Source organism: Giraffa tippelskirchi, chromosome 14 (genome assembly GCF_054371585.1).
Source record: "Giraffa tippelskirchi isolate mGirTip1 chromosome 14, T2T-mGirTip1v1.2.pri, whole genome shotgun sequence".
NCBI classification, from domain to species: Eukaryota; Metazoa; Chordata; class Mammalia; order Artiodactyla; family Giraffidae; genus Giraffa; species Giraffa tippelskirchi.
In genome coordinates, this window is record NC_137288.1 from 59,903,581 (window position 1) to 59,927,490 (window position 23,910).

The 23,910-nt window shown below is 51.2% G+C and overlaps 1 protein-coding gene across 9 annotated transcripts in view; it reads left to right on the forward strand.

Annotated features, from left to right (window-relative positions):
- The window catches only part of CTIF (cap binding complex dependent translation initiation factor), a 314,944-nt gene that overhangs the window by 81,647 nt on the left and 209,387 nt on the right, over window positions 1-23,910 (forward strand). For all 9 annotated transcript variants that reach the window (XR_014075152.1, XR_014075153.1, XM_081563483.1 and 6 more), the window contains one exon: window positions 4,315-4,386. Coding sequence is in view for 7 of the 9 variants with exons in the window: in XM_081563483.1 (XP_081419609.1) it covers window positions 4,315-4,386 (72 nt within the window). In the remaining 2 variants the exon portion in view is untranslated. The remainder of the gene's footprint in view (window positions 1-4,314; window positions 4,387-23,910) is intronic.

A 23,910-nucleotide genomic window follows, 5' to 3' on the forward strand; every position in this document is an offset into this window, starting at 1 on the left:
ATCTTTCCTATCTTGTAGGAAAGCTCCTAGCTTTCCTACACACATCAGCCCTCTGCTCACTGCTTGTCCATAAGGTGCTGTCAGAGCCACTCCATTTCCATTGCTGCCTGCTCTCCCAGTGGAGACCCAAACGACTCAGGACACTAGCCTCCTGACCAGCGACTCCCCACACCCACACTCCCGGCCAGTTCAGCCTTCTGTAACTCTGCTGATGACGCCCTCCCCTCACAAGCCTTCCACCCACTGTGCACCCAGGAGGAGGCTCTGACTGCCTAGTGGGAGGGTCCTGCTTGCTACCCTCTGCCCCTGAGCTGGCTGGTATTCCCCTGCCAGGTCAACACTCGGGCTCATTCTCCTCCAGGGATCCGGGCTTGACCGCTTTCTTTCCCCAGCAAATCCTTCGAGAGCACACTGTCCCTCTTCTCAGCCTTGCATCCCCCCTCCCTGTGTTACTGTTCCTGTGAAGGGAGCTCTGGGTGCAGGTCCCCCAGCAGAGGCGCTCGGGAAGGGTGGCCGCTGTAAAGTTGAGGATGACCTCTGACGAAGCAGAGACATCTCATCCGGGGGGCTGAGGCGGCACGTGGCTGTCCACGAAGCCTCGGCCACCCCTCTGTGCCTGCCTGTCTGGACAGCCAGTGTTACTTCCTGCCTCTGCCCTGCCAGGGACCACGCTGACCCCAGGAGGAGGTGCGCCCACCCTTGGGTCACCGTTCTGCGGGGTGTCAGGTCGGCAAGTGTGCAGCTGGGATTGAAGTGTTTGGGATGCCCCAGGGGAGGAAGCCTGTCTCTGCAAGGCTGTCCTGGGATGGGATGAGGCATGTGGCATCTAGTTCTCCCCTGGCTGTTAGTCAGTCTGCATCTTGAGCATCCTCCCTACTCTCAGCCAGGCTCCAGCCAGGAAAGGAGACACCCCTCAAGTATGGGAAGCAGTAAAGCAGAGGAATTGTTTTTATAGTAGTCCAAATATTTTACAAATGTATATATCTAAACACATATATACATACGTGGATTACTTTTTTTTTTGCCATGCCATGCGGCATGCAGGATCTTAGTTCCCCAACCAGGGATTGAACCCATGTCCCCTGCAGTGAAAGCATGGAATCTTAATCTTAAGCCCTGGACTGCCAGGGAAGTCCCTGGATTACTTTTTATTTTGAAGTTACTTTTGGCTTATAGCAGATGCACAAAAATAGTACAGGTGTTCCAATGCATCTGCTCCCTAATATGGTTATCTTATGTAACCATAGTGCAATGATCAAAACTGAGAAATTAGCATTGGTACAATGAGATTTTGCTTGAAAATCACCAATGTTATCTACTAATGTCCTTTTTCTGTTACAACATCCAAATTCGCATTTAATTGTCTTGCTTTCTTATTCTCCTCCAACCTGTGGCACTCCTGTGGTCTTTTCTTACCCCTACAACCCTGACACTTTTGAAGGTCATTGATTTTTTGGAAATTTCATCAGTTTGGGTTGCCTGATTGACACTGTGCATTTTTGGCAAGAACCCCTCAAGAGTGATATGGCCCTTCCAGGGCATTATGCTGGGAAGTCCATGGTGGTTATATATTTTATTACAGATGATGTTATCCTTGATCACTTGGTTTAAGGTGGTATCTAATGGACTTCTCATTTTTTTCCCCCTATAATTTAATAAATATCTTTGCAGAGATGCTTTGAAACTACAAGTATCCAGACAGAGGGAATCTAACCCAGGGAGTTGATTATCCAGATGATAAAAGAGCTGAGTAACTGAACAACCACAGGAAGCCATTGCCTCCTCTAGGCCTGAGGCAGAAAGGGTGGAGACAGTATTGCCAGAGCCCAGGGTCAGGGGTCTTGTACAGAAAGCCTATCTGGTGAGGCTGGAGCCTTGCATGAGACCCAGTCGCTGCTGGTAATGCTGCCTGAGACACAGAGAGAAGGGGGAGAAACTCCAGGGCTTCCCTCTGTTCTTCTTGTCTCCCATTGGGCCAACCCAACTGGAAGCCCCCTTGAGTCTGCAGGGTTCAGCCCCTCTGCAGTACAGAGCAGGGATGAGCAGGAAGTGGTTGGAGGGCACACTCTTTTGGGACTGGTGCCTGGCCTTTGCCAGTTGCTTCAAACTGAGCTGGACTGTCCAACATGACAGCTACTAGCCATGTATGGCTCTTGAGCACTTGAAAAATTGACAAGCTCTGGACTTCCTGGTGGTCCAGTGGTTAAGACTCTGCCCTTCCGATGTAGTGGGCACAAATTTGATCCCTGGTCCGAAACTAAGATCTCACCTGCCACGTGGCACAGCCAATAAATAACTAAATAAATAATAAAAAAAAAATAAATTGACAAACTCTGAGCAGATTTCAAAATCTTAGTATGGAGAGAAGTATGTAAAATATCTTATTGATCATTTTTATATTAAGTATTTATTGAAATAAATGGATTATTAAATTTAATTTTACCTTTTTCTTTTCCTTCTTTAAATCTGGATAATCATTTAAAATCACATCTATGGTTCCTATTTATTGGCCAACACGGCTGTAGAGGACACTTGTATCATCAGCATTGTAATAAAATGTCTTTCTTATACAAAGGTCATGTCCTTGGCCCACAGTCTGGAGGGTGTGTGTTTTGCCAAGGTTTTACATATCCAGGTTGGCGATGGCCTTGAGCCATCCACACTCACTCACAGTTTTGACCGTCTGTCAAACAGAGATTAGGCTCCTGTGGTTTTTATGACTCATACAGGTTGTAGTTCGAGGTCAGTGTTCAACATGGGCTGGAGAGCCTACCTCACATTTAACACAGTAATACAAGCCCCTCCATATACCTGGATAGCACATTACAGTGGAAGAGCTGTACTGTCACTACTACTTTATGTCTACACAAAGGTGTTTTTTTAGATTGATTTATTTATGGCTGCTCCAGGTGGTCATTGCTGCACGCAGGCCTTCTCCAGTTGTGGCGAGCAGGGGCTACTCTCTAGTTGCAGCGAGCAGGCTTCTCACTGCAGTGGTTTCTCTTATTGTGGAGCATTGGCTTTAGGCGCAAGGGCTCAGTTGTCCCTTTGCATGTGGGATCTTCCCGCGCCAGGGATTGAACCCATGTCCCCTGCACTGGCCGGCTGATTCTTTCCCACTGGACCACGTGGCAAGCCCTATGTATAGATTTTTTATGGCTTACAAAGGCCCTTCATTCCCACCTGTGCAGAGTCACCCAGTCTTGCTGTCCCCATGTTATAGATGACAGAGTGAAGTCTGGGAGATAACGTTGATTTCAGTGGCTCTACAACTTCAGTACATCCCTTGGAGGGCTCGTCCAAATGGAGAAGACAGGTCCTGCCCTCAGAGAGTGATTGAGCAGGTGGAGGATGGGACCCAAACACCCCCTGTGTGGCAGGCTTTGGGGACGGTCACACTGCTGGTGGTCAGACCACAGTTGGAGCACGAGAGGCCCGTGAGCTCTCATGAGGTCAGTGGTGGGACTGGGCTCGAGCTGGGCTTCTGATGGCCAGTCCGGGGCTCTTCCCCTATGCCTTACCCTCCTGTGAGTGCACGGGTCCACGGTATTTGGGGGCTGGTTGTACGGGATAATCCACACATACGTGCATCACCTTTAGCTCCAACCTTGACACTTGTAAGTAAGGGCTACCCTGGTAGCTCAGTTGGTAAAGAATCCGCCTTCAATGCAGGAGACCCCAGTTCAATTCCTGGGCGGGAAGATCCGCTGGAGAAGGGATAGGCTACCCACTCTAGTATTCTTGGGCTTCCCTTGTGGCTCAGCTGGTAAAGAATCCGCCCATAATCAGTGAGACCTGGGTTCAGTCCCTAGATTGGAAAGATCCCCTGGAGAAGGGAAAGGCTACCCACTCCAGTATTCTGGCCTGGAGAATCTCATGAACTGTATAGTCCATGGGGTAGCAAAGAGTCGGACACAACTGAGCCACTTTCATTTTCTTGACACTGTAGGGGGGCTGGTATGGCTGAAGCAGGGTTAGGTGGTCAAACATGGTGTCGTTTTCTTAAAACTCCTGTTTACCCTGTGTGGTGTCTGGTTGGCGTTGGAATGTAGCTGGATCTTCATCACTTTGGCAGGCTTCGGTGAAGGAAAATGAGTCTGCTTCTTCACGCCTATGCCAAAGGGTCACCGTCATGGAATTTGGAGATGCCAACTCAGACCTGCTGGTGGAGAAGGATTTGTCGTTGGACATGGCCGAGCGGGATTTCATACCGGCTGTACTTCAGCAGGGCGGGACCCTGCCTGGGGGGCCAGGGCAGAGTGAGGATGAGCCCGTGTGTCCTGCCATCACTGACCACTCCTTTCTCCCCTGCAGTGGACGGCAGACTGCAGTGACCAGCTGGACAGCAGCTGTTCCTTCTCCCGAGGACGAGCACCCCTGCAGCAGGTAGGGAGCCAGCTCTGTGCTCTGGCAGGGGGTTATCATGGTCTGGTCTGTCTGGGGTCCTGGACTGCTCACCTTGGTGCTCCTGAGAGGTGGAGATGTGGGCAGAGCAGGAAATGGCACAGGGAGAGTGTGGTCTGCCCTCTGGAAAGTTCTCCCTGAATATCCAGCCCACAGTGAAGCCCTCCCTCCCCAGAACACATGGATTCATAAGGTTTATTTTCAGTAGCAGCATTATTTATAATAACAAACATCTGCAAGCAACTCATGGCCCATTGAGAGGGGAATGGATAAATGATGCATGGAAAATCCTTAGAGTGTAACGTAACACAGTAGTGAAGTGAGTGATCGATGCTGCAGCCTCACGGTGGAATATTATGCAGCAGTGAAATGAGTGGACTGGAGGCTCACACATCAGCACTGGTGATGACTCCTATGAATAATGGGTCTCCTAGGGTTTTGGTGCTGGTGGGGCACTTCGGAGATGACTTCTGCTCCAGGTTTGCAGAGGACCCAGAGGGGCAGACCGTGGGGGTGAGGGAAGCCAACCAGTGTCCTGGGACCAGGCTGGAGCCCCCTACTTTGCCCCCTGCTGCTTCCCTGTGAGATCCCAAGGGAACCCCCGAGCGGGTCCTGTGATTGGGAGGGAAGGAGGCAGCTGCTCCTTGAGAACTGTCCCTGGTGACCCCCCGGGTCCCGCATACCCGCTGGTTGTCGAGCTGTCCTTGTTGATATCTTGTTCCACTTGTGGGAGATGGTGGAATCGGAGGCTGAAAACGCTGTCCATCTATTCCCAGCCCACAGCCTGGCCTCACGCTGTGCCTGTCCAGAGAGATAAGGGAGGCGTGTGGACTTCAGTAGTAACTTGCTCCCAGTTCCAGAGCAGCTGGGGTGACACATTGCCTGGGCTGACTTCCGTGGTGCTGAAGAAACCAGCTCTTCTCTGTTCTCTCCTGAGGGAAGGTGGTCTGTCCTGAGAGAAAGTTCTGGATCTTTCTTAGGTGTAGGGCTTTGCTATACCATGATGTGGGGGGACAGCTGTTCTGGGCAGTTCTTTCACATGTGTGTCCAACTGATTCTTAAGCAGGACACCGTGATACAGCTTGGGTGAGGTGCTCTGCCGCAGACTTGGTGGCAGTTCTCTTTTGTCCTCAGCTTCCTCGTATAAAAACCAGAAGATTCGATGACCTCTGAGGGCCCTTCTAGCTTCACCATGCCATCTGCTGACAAAGAAGCTAGGCGTACGGAGATGTCATGACCTGACCAAGCTGGGACCTTTCCTTGTCTTCCTGTAGTAGGTATCCTTCTGTGGAGGTCTTTTGTCCCTCTCACTAGACTGCTGATGCTTGGTCAGGTACCCTGTTTATATTCCTGGTCCCCCTCCAGCTCTTGGCCTAAGTCTTGGCATGTCAGGGGCACCAATCACTAGTATCTGGGGTTTCCTACATGGAGATCCTCTTCAGTAGCAAAGGTAGTCTTGGATTTGAGGACTCAAGAATCAGAGAAAGGGCTTCAGGGGAGGTTTGAAGGTCTTGGATGGGGACAAGAGGCTGGTAAATGAGAGACTGAAAAACCAGCTCTTTGCCTGTTCCAGGCATCTGTTTCTGGAATCTTCTGGAATCCTCCTTTTTTCCCTCTCTCCTTTATCTTCTTTTGCCCCTACTCTTCCTCTCTGGTCCCATTTTCCCATCAGTCCGTACGTGTTTCTAGGGGGACGAGAATGGTTATCCTCCCAGTGACTTCTCATCTGCCTCCTTCATGCTGAGCTGTCCTTTCACAGCTGGTGTCCCCCCCGAAGGAGAGTGGGTGGGGATTTGGCCTGTTGTTGTTCAGTTGCTAAGCTGTGTCCAACTCTTTGCAACCCCATGGACTGCAGCATGCCAGGCTTCCTTGTCCTTCACTATCTCCTGCAGTTTGTTCAAACTCATGTCCATTGGGTTGGTGATGCCATCCAACTTTCTCATCCTCCTTCACCAGGGCCAGGGCTTGTGGGAAGGGGGTACCTGGGCACAGTGAGGACCAGCTGCCCCTCAGTCCCACCTTGGGAAGCAGCTGAACAGTTGGCTTGGGGTAAGCAGAGGATGAATGAAATGCAAGATGAAGTGCAACTGAACTTAAAGAAGAAATTGTAAAAGCCTCGTGTTAGGTCCTTTCTTGTCAGGTGGAACTGAGCATAGGTCCATTGTAGGGGAGGAGCGCTAAGAAGGGGGAGATGGGCTCTCAGAATATAAACCTGCTTTACTTCCTCGATGTCCCCAGGCAGGTGGCCTTCGTAGCCTGGCCCTCCTGGATGGCCCTTGGCACTGGACCCTGCACTGCAGTGCCTGGAGAGGCAGGAGTTGGATTGAAATGAGGTCTGCTGAAGTCAGGAGAACCTTGGTTTGGTGATGAAAGGCCTGATTGTAGACATTAGTGACTCAGTTAATGAGGGTATCCTTGTGGCTCAGCTGGTAAAGAATCCGCCTGCAATGAGGGAGACCTGGGTTTGATCCCTGGGTTGGGAAGATCCCCTGGAGAAGGGAAAGGCTACCCACTCCAGTATTCTGACCTGGAGAATTCCATGGACTGCATAGGCCACAGGGTCGCAAAGAGTCGGACACAACTGAGCGACTTTCACTTCACTGTCTGTGGACAGTGGAGTGGTGTCAGCAGGATGGAAGTGTTTCTTGCCACCAGCCTGGGAGCGTGTTCAGAGCTGGCGTGGCGGCTCAGCAGGGTCAGATCAGCCTCCGTCCTCCTCACGGTTCTGCCCTCTCTCTCGTGTTGCCTTTGTCCCGTGGCCCACGCTGGCTCATGTCCATCTTCCAGCCAGTGCTGCACCCACCCTGGGCCTCATCTCCAGGAGGCTCTGGTGTCCCCTCATGAAGCAGCCATCTTTTTAACACTTTTTTGGCTGCAAGGTATGTGGGATCTCAGTTCCCCAAACAGGAATAGAACCAACACCCCAGCAGTGAATGTGGGAAGTCTTAACCACTGGACCGCTGGGGACGTCCGTGAAGCAGCCATCTTCTGACGCCCTCTGGTGGAGGGATCGAAGCTGGTCAGCATCCTCTAAGGAACTGTATCGCAAGGAAAGCCCCACAGCTGGCCGGAGGCAGGGCCCCTGCCCTCCCTCCCCTGGGGTGGCCTCCTGATGGAGCTGCCCACTGAAGGGTGCCTCTGCGGGGGGCAACTCTGATGGGGTGGTGCTGCCCATATGTTCCTTAGGAGCCCCTTCAGCCTGATGCAGCAGATGCAGGAGTCCTGGGCCAGCTTGTCGGGACGCCTACTAGCCCAGTGAGCACCCACTGGCCTCCTCACTGCACCCTCTCACCCAGGCTGACACCCTCCGCCTCATACTAATCCATGCTGTGGTCGGGATGTTCCATGGGAATATCTGCCTGCCCCTGAGCCTGCTGGCCAGCCCTGAGCTGGGTGCCGGGGCTGCCTCTACATCCCTGACCGCCCCTGGCCCAGGGCCTGGCACACAGTGGGTGCTCAATAATGATTCCCACGATGGCGCAGAGGTGGTCTATGCAGTCATTCCCTTGCCAGCCCTGTCCTTTTGGCCGCAGCAGCTGTGCTGAGCTTTTGGAGGTAGGACAATGGTTGGCTCTACTGTCCCCCTGGGAAGAATTTCAGGGGGAAACTAAGGCTCGATCAAGGTAGCTGGGGTTGGCTGGCTGCCCTGGCACTTTCCCTGACTGCTGCACCTTGGCCACCTGTGCCCAGAACAGTAGGGCCGGCAGGAGGGTGCTGAAGCATTGCATTGTGCCCAGGAAGCTGTGTGGGGGTGGGTCACAGACCACGCACCAAAAGAGGGGCTGGGGGCAGGCCCCATTTAGGGATTAGTTTAGCACTGGGATTATTTTTTGTTGTTTTAATTAATGTAAAAAATAAACAAACAAACCAACCCTTGCCTTCTCTGCACCCTTTCAGAGGCACGTAGTAGCGGTAAGCCAGGGTAGGCAGAGCCCCTTGAGATGGGAGGAAGGGGGCTCAGAGTGTCCAGAACAAAATATGGGCTCCATGTAGTCCTGAAGAGGCCCAACAGCTGCCTGCCATTGGGGATGGGCTGTGTTGGGGACTGTTTGGCATCCCGGCAGCATCTTTCCCAGAGAGCTTGTCCATCACCTAGTCACTTACTCAGGAGGTTGGAATACAGTTTCCACCTTATTGTAATAGGGGAAGTGCCCAGAGATGACTTAGAGGAAAGCACCTGTATTGAGAGCGTGTAGCCCAGTGTGTTTAGACGACATCTCTGAGACTTAGCATTCGGGAAAGAAACTGAAGGTGTATGAAAGGCTGTTGTGGAGTCAGGTACAAAGAGCTCTTCTCCATCAGCCCAGAAGTGCCAAGGAAGGGAAATCGGTATGCATGACAGCAGCAGGGCCTCTGATTAGACCTTGAGAACGACTTTCTGACCGAAGGACTGGTTGGCCCACGGTGTTGGCTGTTGAGCAAGGGATGGGATCTTTGCTGGGAACCTGATGAGCACATGTCTTACCAGACAGGTTTGTGCGAAGCCCTGGGAAAGGCGGGGGTGTGTCAGAAATGTGTCCTGAGTCCTGGCCAAGAGCCTGTGACCCCTCACTCCCTGGAACAAGGAGAGAAGGGCACTCGCCTGTTCGCCCAACCACAGATCGGAGCAGCGGAGTGAAAAGAGCCCTGTCCCAGGGGTCAGGAGAGCCAGGCATTGACCCTGGTGTGGCATACTCCAGTGCCCCTTCCACAACATGAGACGCTGGGCTGCACGGTCTTCTCTCAGCCTCTCTGGAAACCTCTTTCACTGTTAACACCCTCTGTCTCCATGAAGTGGGGCCAAATAGCTGCACAAACCAGCAGCATCTGGATTTTCCTGATTTATCTACTCTTTCCTCCACCTCCCCTGATACCCCTGCCAACCTGCAGGTTAGATGTACCTAGGTGTCCGCACTGACTCTGCCCCAGGAGGTGCCAGGTGGTAGGCAGAGGTGAATGTCAAATGTACTGCTTACCTCTGGCCCACAGAAAAGGGTAGAAGGAGCTTTCTGCCAGTCATCTTGCTGCCCTCCAGGAATTACAGTATCTCATTCAGAGTCAGTCAAAAAGCTCATTAGTACAAAGCGCCTAGATTTTTAATCAACTTCTATGGATAATTAAGAAATACCATGTGTAGGTTCATGGCACTGTTCTCTGTTCACTCAGCATCTCTTGATTACCTGCTGTGAGCTTGGCTCACACGTGAGCTGGAGCCTTCAGGCTCACTACCTGTTGTGAAGTAGAAGCTAAAGGCACACACAATATGTTCCCCCCTCCCCCCAAAGACATGCCCTGACCACAGACACTGCAGTCATTCCAAGGAATGGTAATGGTCCTGTTGGTCTCTGAGGGTAGGGAGATGCCGTGCAGGACGTGAGACTTGATCTGAGCCTTCAGGAATGGGTAGGATGTCGGATGAGATGAAAGGGAAGAGAGAAGAATCGGAAGAGAGAAGAAACAGTGTCAGCAGAGACTTGACGCTGGCCATAGCGTTGGGATGCTCAGGAGGCAGGAGAGAGCAAGCTGGAGAAGTTGGTTAGCGCCAGGTGTTACTGGAGTGGTTGGGGGTGAGGATGGTGAACGTGGAGGTGTCTTCGTGCCCCACTGAGATGCTGAACTGGTGTCAACCCACCCATTGTATATCTTGTATATCATATTTTCTCTGGTGTCCCATCAGGTAAAGTCTGTCTGCTTGTATCAGTCAGGATAGCCTAGGAAATGCTGAGTAACAAGCAGTCCTGAATCTCAGTAACTTTAAACCTCCCATTCAGGACCCAGCTTGGTGGAGCAGTTGCCATTTTCACCAGTAATCATGACGCAGGGGGAAAAAAAAAGCACCAGTCTTGCACTGGCAATTCAGCACTCCAGCCTATGTGTAACACACGTCACTTCTACTCTTAACCTGTTGCCCAGAACTAGTCACATGGCACCTCCCAACCATGAACACACTAAATAGTATAATTCTACTACATGACTGAAATGGGGAAACCAGAACTGTTTGGTGACTGGCTAGAAGGATTGTCACATGCCCCACTTCTAGAGGAAACTCACCAGGGGCTGTGGCTGACCTCCTCTTCCCCAATCTCCACCACATCAGATCCAGAGCTAGGCAGGCGATCTCCACCACATCAGATCCAGAGCTAGGCAGGCGTCCAGTGAACCCTCACAGCTTGGGCTCTCAAGATGAGAAAAAGCTCAGAGGTCACCTGATCCAACCCCCTGCAGTGCAAGGAACCGCCCCCCCTCCCAACCCCGCACCTCCACCCGCCGCCTGGCGTGTCAGTTGAGCTGCTGGAGGTTTCCAGACATGGGGAGCTCACTGCTTCAAAAGGCATCTCAGCATGTGAGGCAGCTCCACTGATAACAGTGTCTCTGATTCAGCCTAAACCACCTCCTCATAACTCCAGCTGATTGTTTCAGTTTGATTTCCTTTGTCCATGGCTATTTAACTGCTGTCCCCACAGTCCATCATGGCAAGTCTGCTTTCGGAGCTAAATATCCTGGTTCAGGTCATGGTCCATGCATTGCTTTGATTATTTATTTGTTCTTTCATCCACTGATCCAATTAGCACTTCATCTTTGTGTGCTGGGCACCGTGCTGGGAACTGGGATGGCAGATGCTGTGGGTGTGTCTCTGTTTGCAGGGAGGGTCGAGTTGGGGCAGGAACAGGCACTTATATTGCAGAGCTAAGAAGTCCAGGACAGGACACGACGGTTCCCAGGTTCCGCCTTGGGTTGCTTTGTTGGGAGCATCGTAAGTATGGACTGTATTCCCTCACACAGCGTGATCTATGAACCTCCGCTGCTCCCAGCATGTGAGCCTCTCTTTTCCAGAAGATGCCATCTGTCCCCAACCTCGTGGTGATGTCTGGCTCCAGTTCATCTGGAGAAACCAGGGTATAACACTTACCAAACAATATTGACGACTGACTCTTACAGGGAGAACAGTCAGCAAACATTCACTGAGCGCCCACTGTAAACAGGATGAGCCGTGTGGCCTGGTCTCTGCCCTCAGAGTACTTAGCATCTGGTCAGAGAAAGAAGGCTTTCTCAAGTGGAAAAGCAGCAGTCCAAAGCCCAAGAGTTTGTAAATACGGAGAGGAAGGGAGCTGTTGTCTGCAGGGCAGCTGGCATCTGTAGGGGGAGGGGACCTGCTGTCATGGTAACCACATCCGACTGGAGCTAGGAGATGTGAGTCCCTGTCTCTGTATCTCTGACTTGCTGTTTCATCACTGGTGAGATACGTCATCTTGCTGTAGCCTCAGTTTCCCTTCTGAAAAATGAGGAGATGACTAGACTAAACATCAGAATGTTTTGTGAAAAATGTAGACCTAGATTTCCACTTCTGGGAAGATAGAATAGATGTTCTTTTCTATATTCCTTCTGTTAAGTACAACTAAAAGCCAGGCCATTCTATGTAAAACACACATAAAATTCTGAAAGGTGTAGAAAAGGCAGACTGCTTGGGACCTTGGGACCTGAGAGAAGCCACAGGAGTGACCTCCCTGGGTTTCCTTTTTGCCTCCTGTCTCCCAGACTTGAAGCTGAAGAAGCAAGTAACCAAGGAATGCCAGTGGACACAGATTTTTCTTTTTTAAGTCTCAACAAAAGCCTACTTTCTCCAAGCTTAGGTCTAGGAAAAGGGCAACCGAGGCAAGATAGAAAAGTTAATTGCACAGAAAAAACTGTGGTCCCATCCTCACCCCTACCAGCAGAGAACCAGTGGATGCCTGGATTTCCTCTTCCTCTGGGCTGTAATGAGGGCCCCAAACCCTCTCACCAGGGTGGTGTCAGTGAAGTCAGGTAGGCAGCTGTGACTTTCATCCCTGCTGGCTGGTAAGAAGCCCCTCGCCTCCTCCCGATGGCGTTACTGGAGGCTCTGCAGAGGAGGGCTTGGACGCCCACCCTCACTCAGTGGGATAGAGGTGCCTCTCCAGTCCCTGTTAAGATGTGTCAGAGGAGGTTCTTATAAGGAGTTGGGACTTCCAGTGATGCCCCATGGTCCTGAGGCCACCATAGCAGGGTCAGTAGGGACCACGTGGAGTCCTGGGACTCCCACCTCCGCTGAGCTGTAACAGGTGCCCCCTGGACTTCTGCCTCCACTGGTGGTCATGAGGCTGTGCCCCTCTTTTCCCTGCCAGAGTGGTACCACAAAAAGCCAGCTAAAACAGAAGATTTAAATGAGATTCAGAGTCTTATTACATAACACAAGTGTCCTGATTACAATAAAAAATCATTTGTCATGCCAAGAATTGCAAAGATTTAAAAGTGCAAGAATGAAGATGATCAGTAAACATCAACACTGAGATGTGAAATTGGACTTCATCAAAATGAAAAACTCTCACTCTGGGAAAAAACCCTTTTTAGAGCACAAAGAGACAGATTACAAAGGGGGAGAAGATTTTGCAAAACATGTATCTGACAAAGGACAAACATCTATAATATATGAAGAACACTCAAAACTCAGCATTGAAAACAACGCAATTAGAAAATGGTTAAAATATACGAAGAGATTTTTTTTTCACCAAAGAGGATATATGACAAATTTAGACACCATATTAAAAAGCAGAGACATTACTTTGCTGACAAAGGTCCATCTAGTCAAAGCTATGGTTTTTCCAATAGTCATGTATGGTCATGTATGGATGTGAGAGTTGGACCATAAAGAAAGCTGAATGCCAAAGAATTGATGCTTTTGAACTGTGGTGTTGGAGAAGACTCTTGAGAGTCCCTTGGAGTGCAAGGAGATCCAACCAGTCAATCCTAAAGGAAATCAATCCTGAATATTCATTGGAAGGACTGATGCTGAAGCTGAAGCTCCAATACTTTGACCACCTGCTCTTTGACCAACTGACTCATTGAAAAAGACCCTGATGCTGGGAAAGATTGAAGGCAGGAGGAGAAGGGGACGACAGAGGATGAGATGGTTTGATGGCATCACTGACTCAATGGACATGAGTTTGAGCAAGTTCCAGGAGTTGGTGATGGACAGGGAAGCCTGGCGTGCTGCAGCTCATGAGATCGCAAACAGTCAGACATGACTGAACTGAACTGAAAAGAGGATATATAGATGTCAAATGAGCACACAAAAAGATGTTCACTGTAGCTCTTTATACACCTATCAGAATGGCTAAAATTTTAAAAAAAGTGACAGCATTGAATGTTGGTGAAGATACAGAGAAGTTGAATGATGCACATGTAGCTGGTGGGGATGTTATATGGTACAGCCATTCTGAAAAACAGTTTGGCAGTTTCTTATAGGACTAAACTTATAAGTATCATATGATTCAGCAATTGCACTCCTGAGTGTTTATCCCAGGGAAATGAAAACTTATGTTCACACAAAAACCTGTACTCAGATGTCTATAACAGCTTTATTCATCATAGCCCCAAACTGGAACCAATCCAGATGTCCTTCAACAGGTGAATAGTTAAATAAGTTATGGCACTCAGCAATCAAAAGGAATCAACTGTTGACACACGAAGCAACCTGGATGAATCTCCAGGGTATTATGTAGAGTGAAAAAAGGCCAACCCCCCAGAGTTACATGATTTCACTAATATCCCATTCTTAAAATGCCAAGTGGAAAAGGAAATGACAACCCACTCCAGTGTTCTTGCCTGGAGAATCCAGTGGACAGAGGATCCTGGCGGGCTAACAGTCCATGGGGTCGCAAAGAGTTGGACACAACTTAGCGATTAAATAACAAAACAATAAAATTATAGAAACGGGGAGCAGGTTAGCAGTTCCCCATGGTTAGGGGAAGGCACAGGATGAAGTGGGTGTGGGTACAGAAGCACAGCAGGAAAGACCCTCATGCCAGTAGAAATGTTCAGCTTCCTGACAGTACCAATGTCAGTACCATGGATGTGATACTGAGCTGTACACTTCTACAAGTTTCCCCACTGGGGAAACTGGATAAAGGATACATACATGTGTGTTGTGTTAGTCGCTCAGCCGTGTCTGGCTTTTTGCTACCCCATGGACTGTTAACCTGCCAGGCTCCTCTGTCCATAGGATTCTCCAGGCAAGAATACTGGAGTGGGTTGCCATGCCCTCCTCCAGGGGATCTTCCCTACCCAGGGCTCCTGCATTGCATGCAGATTCTCTACCATCTGAGCCACTGGGGCCATGGAATCTCTCTTAAAATTTCTCACAACTAGATGTGAATCTACAATTCTCTAGAAAGTTTTTAAAGTATAGAACCTTTTGTTTCATCACAATATTTCAAGGAAATCTCATGTAGAAAACTGAGAGGGCAGAACTGTTTGGTGAGGCAGGGGAGGGCACCCACCTGCTCTCTCCCCAGCTCGATCCACGTCGTCACTCTGGGAGCATCTCTGCGGACCTCCCAGGTCAGCCCTGGGCCAGGTGACCCCTCAAGCCCTCTCCTCCCTGCCCTTCCTGAGTCTGGTGCTGGCAGGAAAGGGAGGTATCTGTGGGGTCTGAGGAGTTCCAAGAAGGCCTCCTAGTAAGAGGCTTTGGAGGATGGGATCGTTTCTTTGCACACAGATATGGGGCAAGCTGAGTGGGCCCCTATTCTTTCAGCAGATGCTGGACAGGCAGCCAGCCAGAAGTGGCCTCTGCTATAGCCCAGTCTAGGATAGGTACTAAAAATATTGCCATTTAAAATTTTTTATTTAGTTATTTATTGGCCATGCCTGTGGGATCTTAGTTCCCTGACCAGGGATCAAACCCGAGCCCCCTGCAGTGGAAGCATGGAGTCTTAATGTCTGGAATGCCAGAGAAGTCCCAGTGTTGCTATTAAATCCTGGTGGTGGTGATGGTGGTTTAGTCGCTAAGTTGTGTCTGACTCTTGCAATACCAAGGACGGTAGCCTTCCAGACTTCTCTGTCCATGGGATTCTCCAGGCAAGAATACTGGAGTGGGTTGCCATTTCCTTCTCCAGGAGATCTTCCTTACCCAGGAATCGAATCCGAGTCTCCTGCATTGTAGGCAGATTCTTTACTGGACTGTGCTATGAGGGAAGCCTGGTTAATTAGCCGAGAGACTGGAGAAATGTCCTTGGCCACAGACTTGAGTAACTGTCTCCCTCTCCTCCCTAGCCTTTGGGTCTTAATTCAAAGACAGGGTAGAGAGAGAAGGGACAGACTGGACAAACAGGCAGGAAAGTTCCAGAATGAAAGGAGTGGCTTTGTCTGCTCCTGAACTCATCTCTGGTGCCACTCAGGAGGCTTTTTCTTCTGGTCTCTATTCTCTTGTTCTCCTGCCTCTGGCCTTTGTATTGTCTCACTCACTCACTCACTAAGACATGTCCGATTCTCTGCGACCCCATGGACTGTAGCCCACCAGGCTCCTCTGTCCATGGGATTCTCCAGGCAAGGATACTGGAGTGAGTTGCCATTTCCTCCTCAAGGGGATCTTCCCAAGCCAGGGATCGAATGTGCATCTCCTGCATTGGCAGGCAGATTCTTTACCACAGAGCCACCCGGGAGGGATTGAAATACTGCAGGTCCATCACTGTCTTTCCCACCAGCATGTGGGGTGCTGTCCTTGGTGCTGAACACGAACCCACATACACGCACGCACGCACACACACCTGCACACGCAGGTGTCAGGACAGGACTGTTTCTCCTTGGGCCCTGCCCTCCCCCACCACCTCCATTGGCACTTGACTCCTACTTCTTCTCTGCTCAAGCAAACCCAAGTCACCCTCAAAATCTGAGGGACCAAGAGGAGCCTCGGACCCAGCCTACAGGAAACCCCTGTCTTAGCCCAGGAGATGCCTTTGGGTCCTTTGGTCTTCAGCTATTCTGTGTAATATAAAACACTCTCCCAGTGTCTCATGTTTCAGTTCCTGCCCCCACCCTGACTTGGGAATCACTAATCTAGTCCAACATTCATGGTACGGAAGAGGCAGCTCAGGTCCAAGGAGCTGGAGCAGCCCTCCTGGGGACCCAGGAAGCAGCTTGCAGGCCTTGGGTCCTGCTTTCCCATCCATCCATCCCATCCATCCACGCAGGAAGTTTTCCCTGGAGTCCAGAGTCATTGGCATGCATTGTGTCATTTGGTGCTTAAGTATGTGTTGGGGTTTTTTTGGTTGTTTTTTCCTTTTCTGTGACTCCCCAGCTAGGTGGTAAGACCTGCAAGGCAGACACGATTGCCTTGTGCCTCTTGCAGCCACCTGGTGGCTAGCGCTGTGTTAATCCACTAATGGGGATGATAGATTGGGGCTGGGGGCAGGGGACTTGGGAGAGCATCCTTGGAGAGGAAGGAGAGAAGTCTTGTCCACTGTTTAAAAGGACGGCCCACCCTATCAGCTCCCCTGGGAGCCCCAAGCCTGTGGGGTTGCTTGCTCTTGGCTCCTGTGATGGATGGAATCTGTGGAAAAACGTTTTGCACCTAGAGAGGGAAATGGACTGGGATTATGAGCCTTCTGAGGAGCGGCAGCCTGCATCTCTCGGGTACCCAAGTGGGGCCCTGTAGAGCTGATGACCAGCCGCTGGCCCCTGGGGCTGCAGGCCCCAGTCCTGGGCTGGCCAGCCCTGGTGCAGCTGACACAGCAGCTGACATCAGACTGACGTGCTCGGACATCCTCTAGTTGGAACTTCACTTGTGACTCCTCAGATAAAGGCGGGAGTCCTCCTGCTGCCCCCTGCCCTGTTCAGCCAGGTTCTGCCTTATTTCCAAACGTTTGCGGCCTAGGATTGTCAACACAGACACACACCTGTGCACATTCATGTCATCTGCAGAAGCAAAAATGACTCTGCAGTTGTGTATTAATAAAAAACAGTAGTGTAGAAGAGGGTCATTTTTTTCCCATTGCACCTGACTTGGCATGCTTTTCTACTGTGCAGTGACTCACTCCCATCTTGTTTTGTTCACTCCTGCACGGAGCCCCTTGTCCCTACCCATCCCAGCTCACACCCCCACATTCCCTCTTTCTCTCACTGCAAGCAATTTACTCCCTGCCCCAGTGCTGCCTTCCCAAGAGACAGACTCGGAGAACCCAGGTGTTGGTAGGGATGTGGACATGTTCTTGCATTATGGGAAACTCTGCAGTGGGATCAGAAGTTAACCTGACTCATGTAATGGCAGGGCGCAGTGGCTGAGAGCGTAAATGCTGGCCTCATACTATATGCATCCCCATCTGGGAAACTAGCTGTGATATGGGCAGGTTCTCTGAGCCTCAGTTTCCTCATCAGTGAAATGGGCATGTGATGGCAACAGTTGCCTCCTAGGGCTACCACAGATGTCAAGTGCTCAGGTGGTGCCTTGTGTACCAGGAGTGCACCAAGGTTTGCTCTCATTCTCCGGAGCCTGTCATGCCCTGAGCTGAGGCAGCTGTGCACCCAGTGTGGCCCTTTCAGAGGCGGCTTCAGTCCCCCTGACGGTGAGCAGCCATTTCCATTTCTTTTCCCACAGGGTGTAAAGTGCTCATTAGCCCTTTGTGATCTGTTCTGCGAGCAGCATGATTCACCCTGGCAAGGAGCCCCCTAATTGCCAGTTAAAGGGGCTGTTGTGAAGGCTTCAGCAGCATTTAAGTGCTAAAAAATGATCCACTGGAAAGCGTGACTGTTTCTGAGAAAGCTCCTCGGAACCTTGGCATTGCAACAACTGGGGGGTCAGGCTGAGTGACCTCAGGGCCGGGGAAGCGGTGGGACTCGGAGAGATGCCATGGTCACCAGGGCCAGCTGTGAAACTGCAGCTTGGAGAATGTTCTTGAAGAAGCCGGTGAGGCTTTGTGGAGAGCTTTCAGTGCCTAACCACTGAGGCCTTGCAAAAAAAATAATAATGAATGATGCCGTGTCCCAAGACTCGGAGGGGGTGGGGGTGAGTAGGCAGGGGGACACGACAGAAAAGTGAAGCCAGGACTCCTGCCGTGGAGGGGATGGCAGAGTGGTTGGGGAAGAGAGTTTACTGAGCACTCAAGATGGCTGTTTCCCAGTGGGGGTTCCTCTGGGGGGACCACAGTCCTGTAGGATGCTCTGTGGAGGAGAAGGGAAGAGTGAGGTGGATTTCTGGCCAAAGATGTTTGATGAAAGCTGTGTAGTGTGCTGGGCTTCCCTGGTAGCTCAGCTGGTGAAGAATCCACCTGCAGTGCAGGAGACCCCGGTCCAATCCCTGGAGAAAGGGATAAGCTACCCACTCCAGTCAGTATTCATGGGCTTCCCTAGTGGCTCAGATGGTAAAGAATCCGCCTGCAGTGGGGGAGACCTGGGTTCAATTCCTGAGTTGGGAAGATCCCCTGGAGGAGGGCATGGCAACCCACTCCAGTATTCTTGCCTGAAGAATCCCCATGAACAGAGGAGCCTGGCGGGCTGCAGTCCATGGGGTCACAAAGAGTCGGACACGACTGAGCAAACAAGCACAGCTTAGTGTGTTGCCACCTACTTGAAGAATCAGCATCCATCTAAGACCAATAAAGGCACTGAGAAGTTCTGCAGTAAAATAACTAATTAACAGTCGTATGACTCTGTGAGTCCTTATTTGACTAAGGAGCCTTTTAAAAATTTTTGTCCCCCACGAAACTTTTTAATATCCACTGTTTCCAACAGTGTATTCCATGGACCCCTCCGGCTGCCCTACATTTAAACGACCAGCCGTCCTTTCCCTCAAGGATTCTGATGCACACTGACATTTGTGAGCCAGTGGCTTTTTTTTCTAGAACACGCTGGGAGCACACAGTGGATCAGGAAGGAAATCAACCACTGGGGTGTGCGCTGCACATGGCTGGTGCAGGCTCGTGGGGCACCAGCTGATGAGAAAATGGCAGAACCACAGGAAGGAAGGCTCTTGAGCTGGATCCCAACAGAGAGAAAGACTGGAGGTGGGTGGAAAGGAGACTTGTTTTCTCTGAGTGCAGGAAGAGCACAGTGGCCCAGCCTGGAATATGAGCCATAACCTTCAGGAGCTTGGGGTGGCCTCAGAGTCCTTTCACAGATGGTGTCTGAGCCACACAGCCACACGGAGCCTTGCCTGTGTGCCAGGGGGGATCCAGAGTCCCTTGTAGCAGCGAGGGGAACAACCAGCGCCCCCCAACCTTCTTCCCTGCCCTGTCTGTGTCTTGGGGGTGGCATGGTTTGAAGGCTGGTGCCCAGGGTCAGGAAGATCCCCTGGAGAAGGAAATGGCAACCCACTCCAGTATTCTTGCCTGGAGAATCCCATGGACAGAGGAGCCTGGTGGGGTCACAGAGAGTTGGACACGACCGAGCAACTAAGCAGCAAGCAGCCCAGGACTCAAGTAAGGGGAGCATCTAGGCCCTTCATGGTTTCAAGAGCTTAGGCTGGACCTGACTCCGCATGGCAGGTGGCCCCGGGGTCGCCTAGGTGCTGTCCAGGGCTGATGGGCGCTGGGGTGGGCTTGGGAAACCACTAGGTTCCTGGCTGTCAGTTCAGTGGCAGCGGTCACCCCATCAGTGAGTCCTGGCCCCTCTGGGGACCAGCTGGTTCACCACCTCAGCTTCATCAAGAGACAAAAAAGGAGGGCTCTGCTGGTTGAGGCTCTTCCCTCCCTGGGCTGAGATCTGAAGGACACAGACTTTGCTTCCAAGAGCCAGGCCCTTTCTCCAGCCCCGGCTGGTAAAAGGTCACATGCAGTGATTATATGCCTGTCACGTCCCATCGCCCAGAACTCTCAGACGCCCAGGTTCTTGTGATATGCTGCAGTCATCGTGCCAAAGGGAGCAGCGACAAGTAAGTCATCCCGTCACCAGGATTCTCCAGACACGGGCCCTCTGCCCTGTTATGACGCTGGCCTTAGTGGGGTCACCCTGCTATTGTATCCAGCAAGGGAGGCCACAGGCTTGCCCCACTCCCCTCAGCACATCCTGTTTAGCAGCCCGAGAGTCCTGATTCTTGCCCAGCGCTGTCACCTCCTCCAGGGATGCTGTGCACATTTTATTTCCTCAGGACTGTGGGACGCGAGGGCTCCAGGCCCCTGGTCTAAAAGGGGCTCGTCCTGCCACTTCTGCTCCTCAGCTTGGAGAATCAGTCATGCTGCTGTGGGGGAGGGAATGGAGGCGGGAGGTAGACCCGATGGAAGTGGAAGTGGAGGGGTGAGATGGAGGCTTCCGCTGGGTGCTGGATGCTGGTTGCTGAACCAGAGGTTGAGCTGATGGGAGGGTGATGGGGGGACGGTTGATTAGCAGGGTGTTTGCTGGGGACTACAGTGGTCTCGGAGTTTTCGGCATTTAAAATAGGGTTCAGGTTATTTCCGTCAGCTCAGGAATAAGTTCTCTGGGTTACTATGAGGATGAGTGGGAATTATGAGGACTCCATGGTGGCTCAGATGGTAATGAATCCGCCTGCAATGCGGGAGACCCGGGTTCAATCCCTGGGTCGGGAAGATCCCCTGGAGAAGGGAATGGCAACCCACTCCAGTGTTCCGACCTGGAGAATTCCATGGAGCCTGGTGGGCTGCAATCTAGGGGGTCACAAACAGTCAGACATGACTGAGCAACTTTCACTCACTCACTCACACACATGAGGAAGATGTGTGGAGCGAGTCTATAAACTATAGAGTACTGAAAAAAATAGACGCTTCTCACCTCCAAATGGAGGCAGTACTACAGCACGTGGTTGAAGGGATGGGGCCTCCCTGTACAGAGAATCACCGGCTCAGGTGCCCCGGGCATCTGCTCCTGCAGCTGCTGCCCTCTCACTCTTTCCCACCATCAGCCAGCGGGGCCTTGTCCTGGACCCGCAGAATCCAGAGACTGGTAGGTTCTCTGCTGGGGACGCTGCTTCAGAAGAGGCTGGCGCTTGAGCTTGCGATGCCCAGGCACCTCGCTCAGCTGGTGCTCCCTGCACGGGGCAGGTGGTGGAGAACCTCCCCTCTCTGCTAGGAGGGGTGGTGGTCTCATAGCCACTACCTCCAGCCTCCACCCAGGAGGGAGCTTTATGTGCACTTGGACTGTGGTGTTGGAGAAGACTCTTGAGAGTCCCTTGGACTGCAAGGAGATCAAACCAGTCAATCCGAGAGGAAATCAATCCTGAATATTCATTGGAAGGACTGATGCTGAAGCTGAAGCTACAATACTTTGAACACCTGATGCGAAGAACTGATTCATTGGAAAAGACCCTGATGCTGGGAAAGATTGAAGGCGGGAGGAGAAGGGGACGACAGAGGATGAGGTGGTTGGATGGCATCACCAACTCGATGGACATGAGTTTGACTAATCTCCGGGAGTTGGTGATGGGCAGGAAAGCCTGGCATGCTGCAGTCCATGGGGTCATAAAGAATCGGAACAACTGAGCGACTGAACTGAACTGACTGGACTGTTCATGAGTTACCGTCAAGATGAATCACTCCTCCCTGTGAGATGCTTGCAGTCCCGGGTGTAGCTGTGGCCTCCCCTCCCTTTTTCATGGTTGTTCTCTCTCCATCCTCCCTCTCTCAGGGCCTCAGATCTCAGGACGGTCACTCCATCTGGACATCCTGATCTGTGAATCAGTCTTTCAGGCACAGGGACAGCAGGGCCTCTGCCTCTCAGGGTGGAGTCTCTTTCATCAGTTGGCAGGCATCGGAGGTGGACCTACTGTGTGCCCGGCTTGGCCACCATGGAAGGGGCAGGTGCAGAAGGCAGGTTCAGTCCAGGAGCTTAAAATGTAGTTGAGGTCATGGATGAACCATGAGGACATGATGTTAAGTGAAGTAAGCCAATCACAAAAAGACAAATACTGTATATTACACTTGTGTGAGGTACTCAGAGTCATCAAAATCATGGACAGAAAATAGAATAATAGCTGCCGGAATCTGGGGGCAGAGAAAATGGGGAGTTATTGTTCAGTGGGGATAGATTTCCAGTTTTTCAAGATGAAAGGAGTTATGGGGATGGGTGGTGCTGATGGTTGCACGATGTTATAAACATATTTAGTACCACTGAACTGTATACTTAACATGGTTAAGGTGGTAAATTTTACATTATGTGCATTGTGCCACAATAAAAATGTTTTGAAAAAAAATCCTACTTGGGGAGATCTAACATTCTCTGGGTGTAAGAGAGTGATGACAAAACAGTGGTCCGCTCCAAGTAAGCTGAATGTGTAAGACCATCCTGGAGGAAGGCGTGAACTTCACTCTGGGTATAGTCTCAGACGTGTGCTTTGGAAGCAGGGTTGGGTTTGTTTGGTGTTGTTTTTTTTTTTTTTTTGACCTTCACCTTAGAAGTCATTTGGAAATGCTACACTTACTGATAATTATCTTTGAGGCCTGGGAAGGGTGTCGTGAACAAGCCAGTTGATGTCTCAGGAGGATGGAGGCTGTCCTCGTGTGGGGGTTGATTAATATTAATAGAAGGTGAGTCGCTCTCGCCACCTGCAATGTCAAAGCTGCATTTGAAGCGAGCAGGACACCAGGAGTTGGGGTGGGTAGGGTGACAAGGCAGCTCACAGAAGGAAAGGAGGGACTGATCCTGGAACACAAGCTGCCACCTAATTAGAGGATGTAAATCAAGCCACTTGATTGGTGATGTCTGCCACTGGTGGGAGAGGGGGTGATCTCAGCACGGGTGCCAGTAAGAAACCACCTACAGCAGTCGGTCCTTCATGCTCAAGGATCTTTTTATTTGAATACGAGGAATCGGAAGTCCAAAATGGTGAAGTAACTTTGCTGAGGTCACATGGGTCATTATGGCATGAGGAGAACGCGTGTTTGAGGAAAACGGTGAAAGTCTCTTGAAGGGTATGAATAATGGCGTTGGTGGGGTCGGGGGGGGGGGCAGTGGTGGGCACACAATGCAACCGACAGCAATCACTGAGGAGCACTTGTGAGGCCCCTAGTAGGCCCTGACCAGGCCTGAGAGTGGGTGATGTTGGGGACCGCTGACTCGCCTGCCTGGGGGCCCCTTGACATGCTGCCGGGCTCCCTGTGCAAACCCAGAAGGCCTTCAAGTCACCCAGAATGCTTCACTGTGTCCTGCCAGGGCCCCCTTCCACCCCCCAGCCCCCCCGTTTCTAGGATGACTGCTCCCCTCCTTTCCCTCTGCTCACCTGACCCCCCGAATCCTTACTCAGGGGGAGCCCCTCTCTGTTCCTCAGGAAAGTTGCCCGTGCCTTGGGCCCACTGTGGCAGCTTGAACCAGTGCACCTTTCACACCGCACTGTGATTATTTATCACGTGTGTGTCATCCCCTGCCGTTCTTCCAGGCAAGGCTTGTGACTTTTCCACTTTTGCATTTTCAGTGCCTGCCCAGGTCCAGGCCCATGGGAAGATCTCAAAGGAAAGTTGCCTGGTGTATGAGGTTGTGGATCTGAGAAGTGACAGGTCTGGGGATAGATCATCATAAAAATAAAGCTGGGGATTCTACGAGGAATCCAACCAGAATGTCATAGCACCCAGAGAAGAAAGAGCATCCAGTTCTGTGGATTCTCACAAACTGGACACACTCGGGAAACCAGCGCCTAGCTTAAGAACAGACCTGACCAGCCCCCTAGGACGCCCTGAGGCTCTTTTCCAGCTACTGTCCGAATTCCATCTCCATGCTTTAGTTTGCCTGTTCTTGAACTTTATCTAAAATCGAATCAGAGAGTTGGTACCCTTATGTCTAGATTCTTTTATTCCA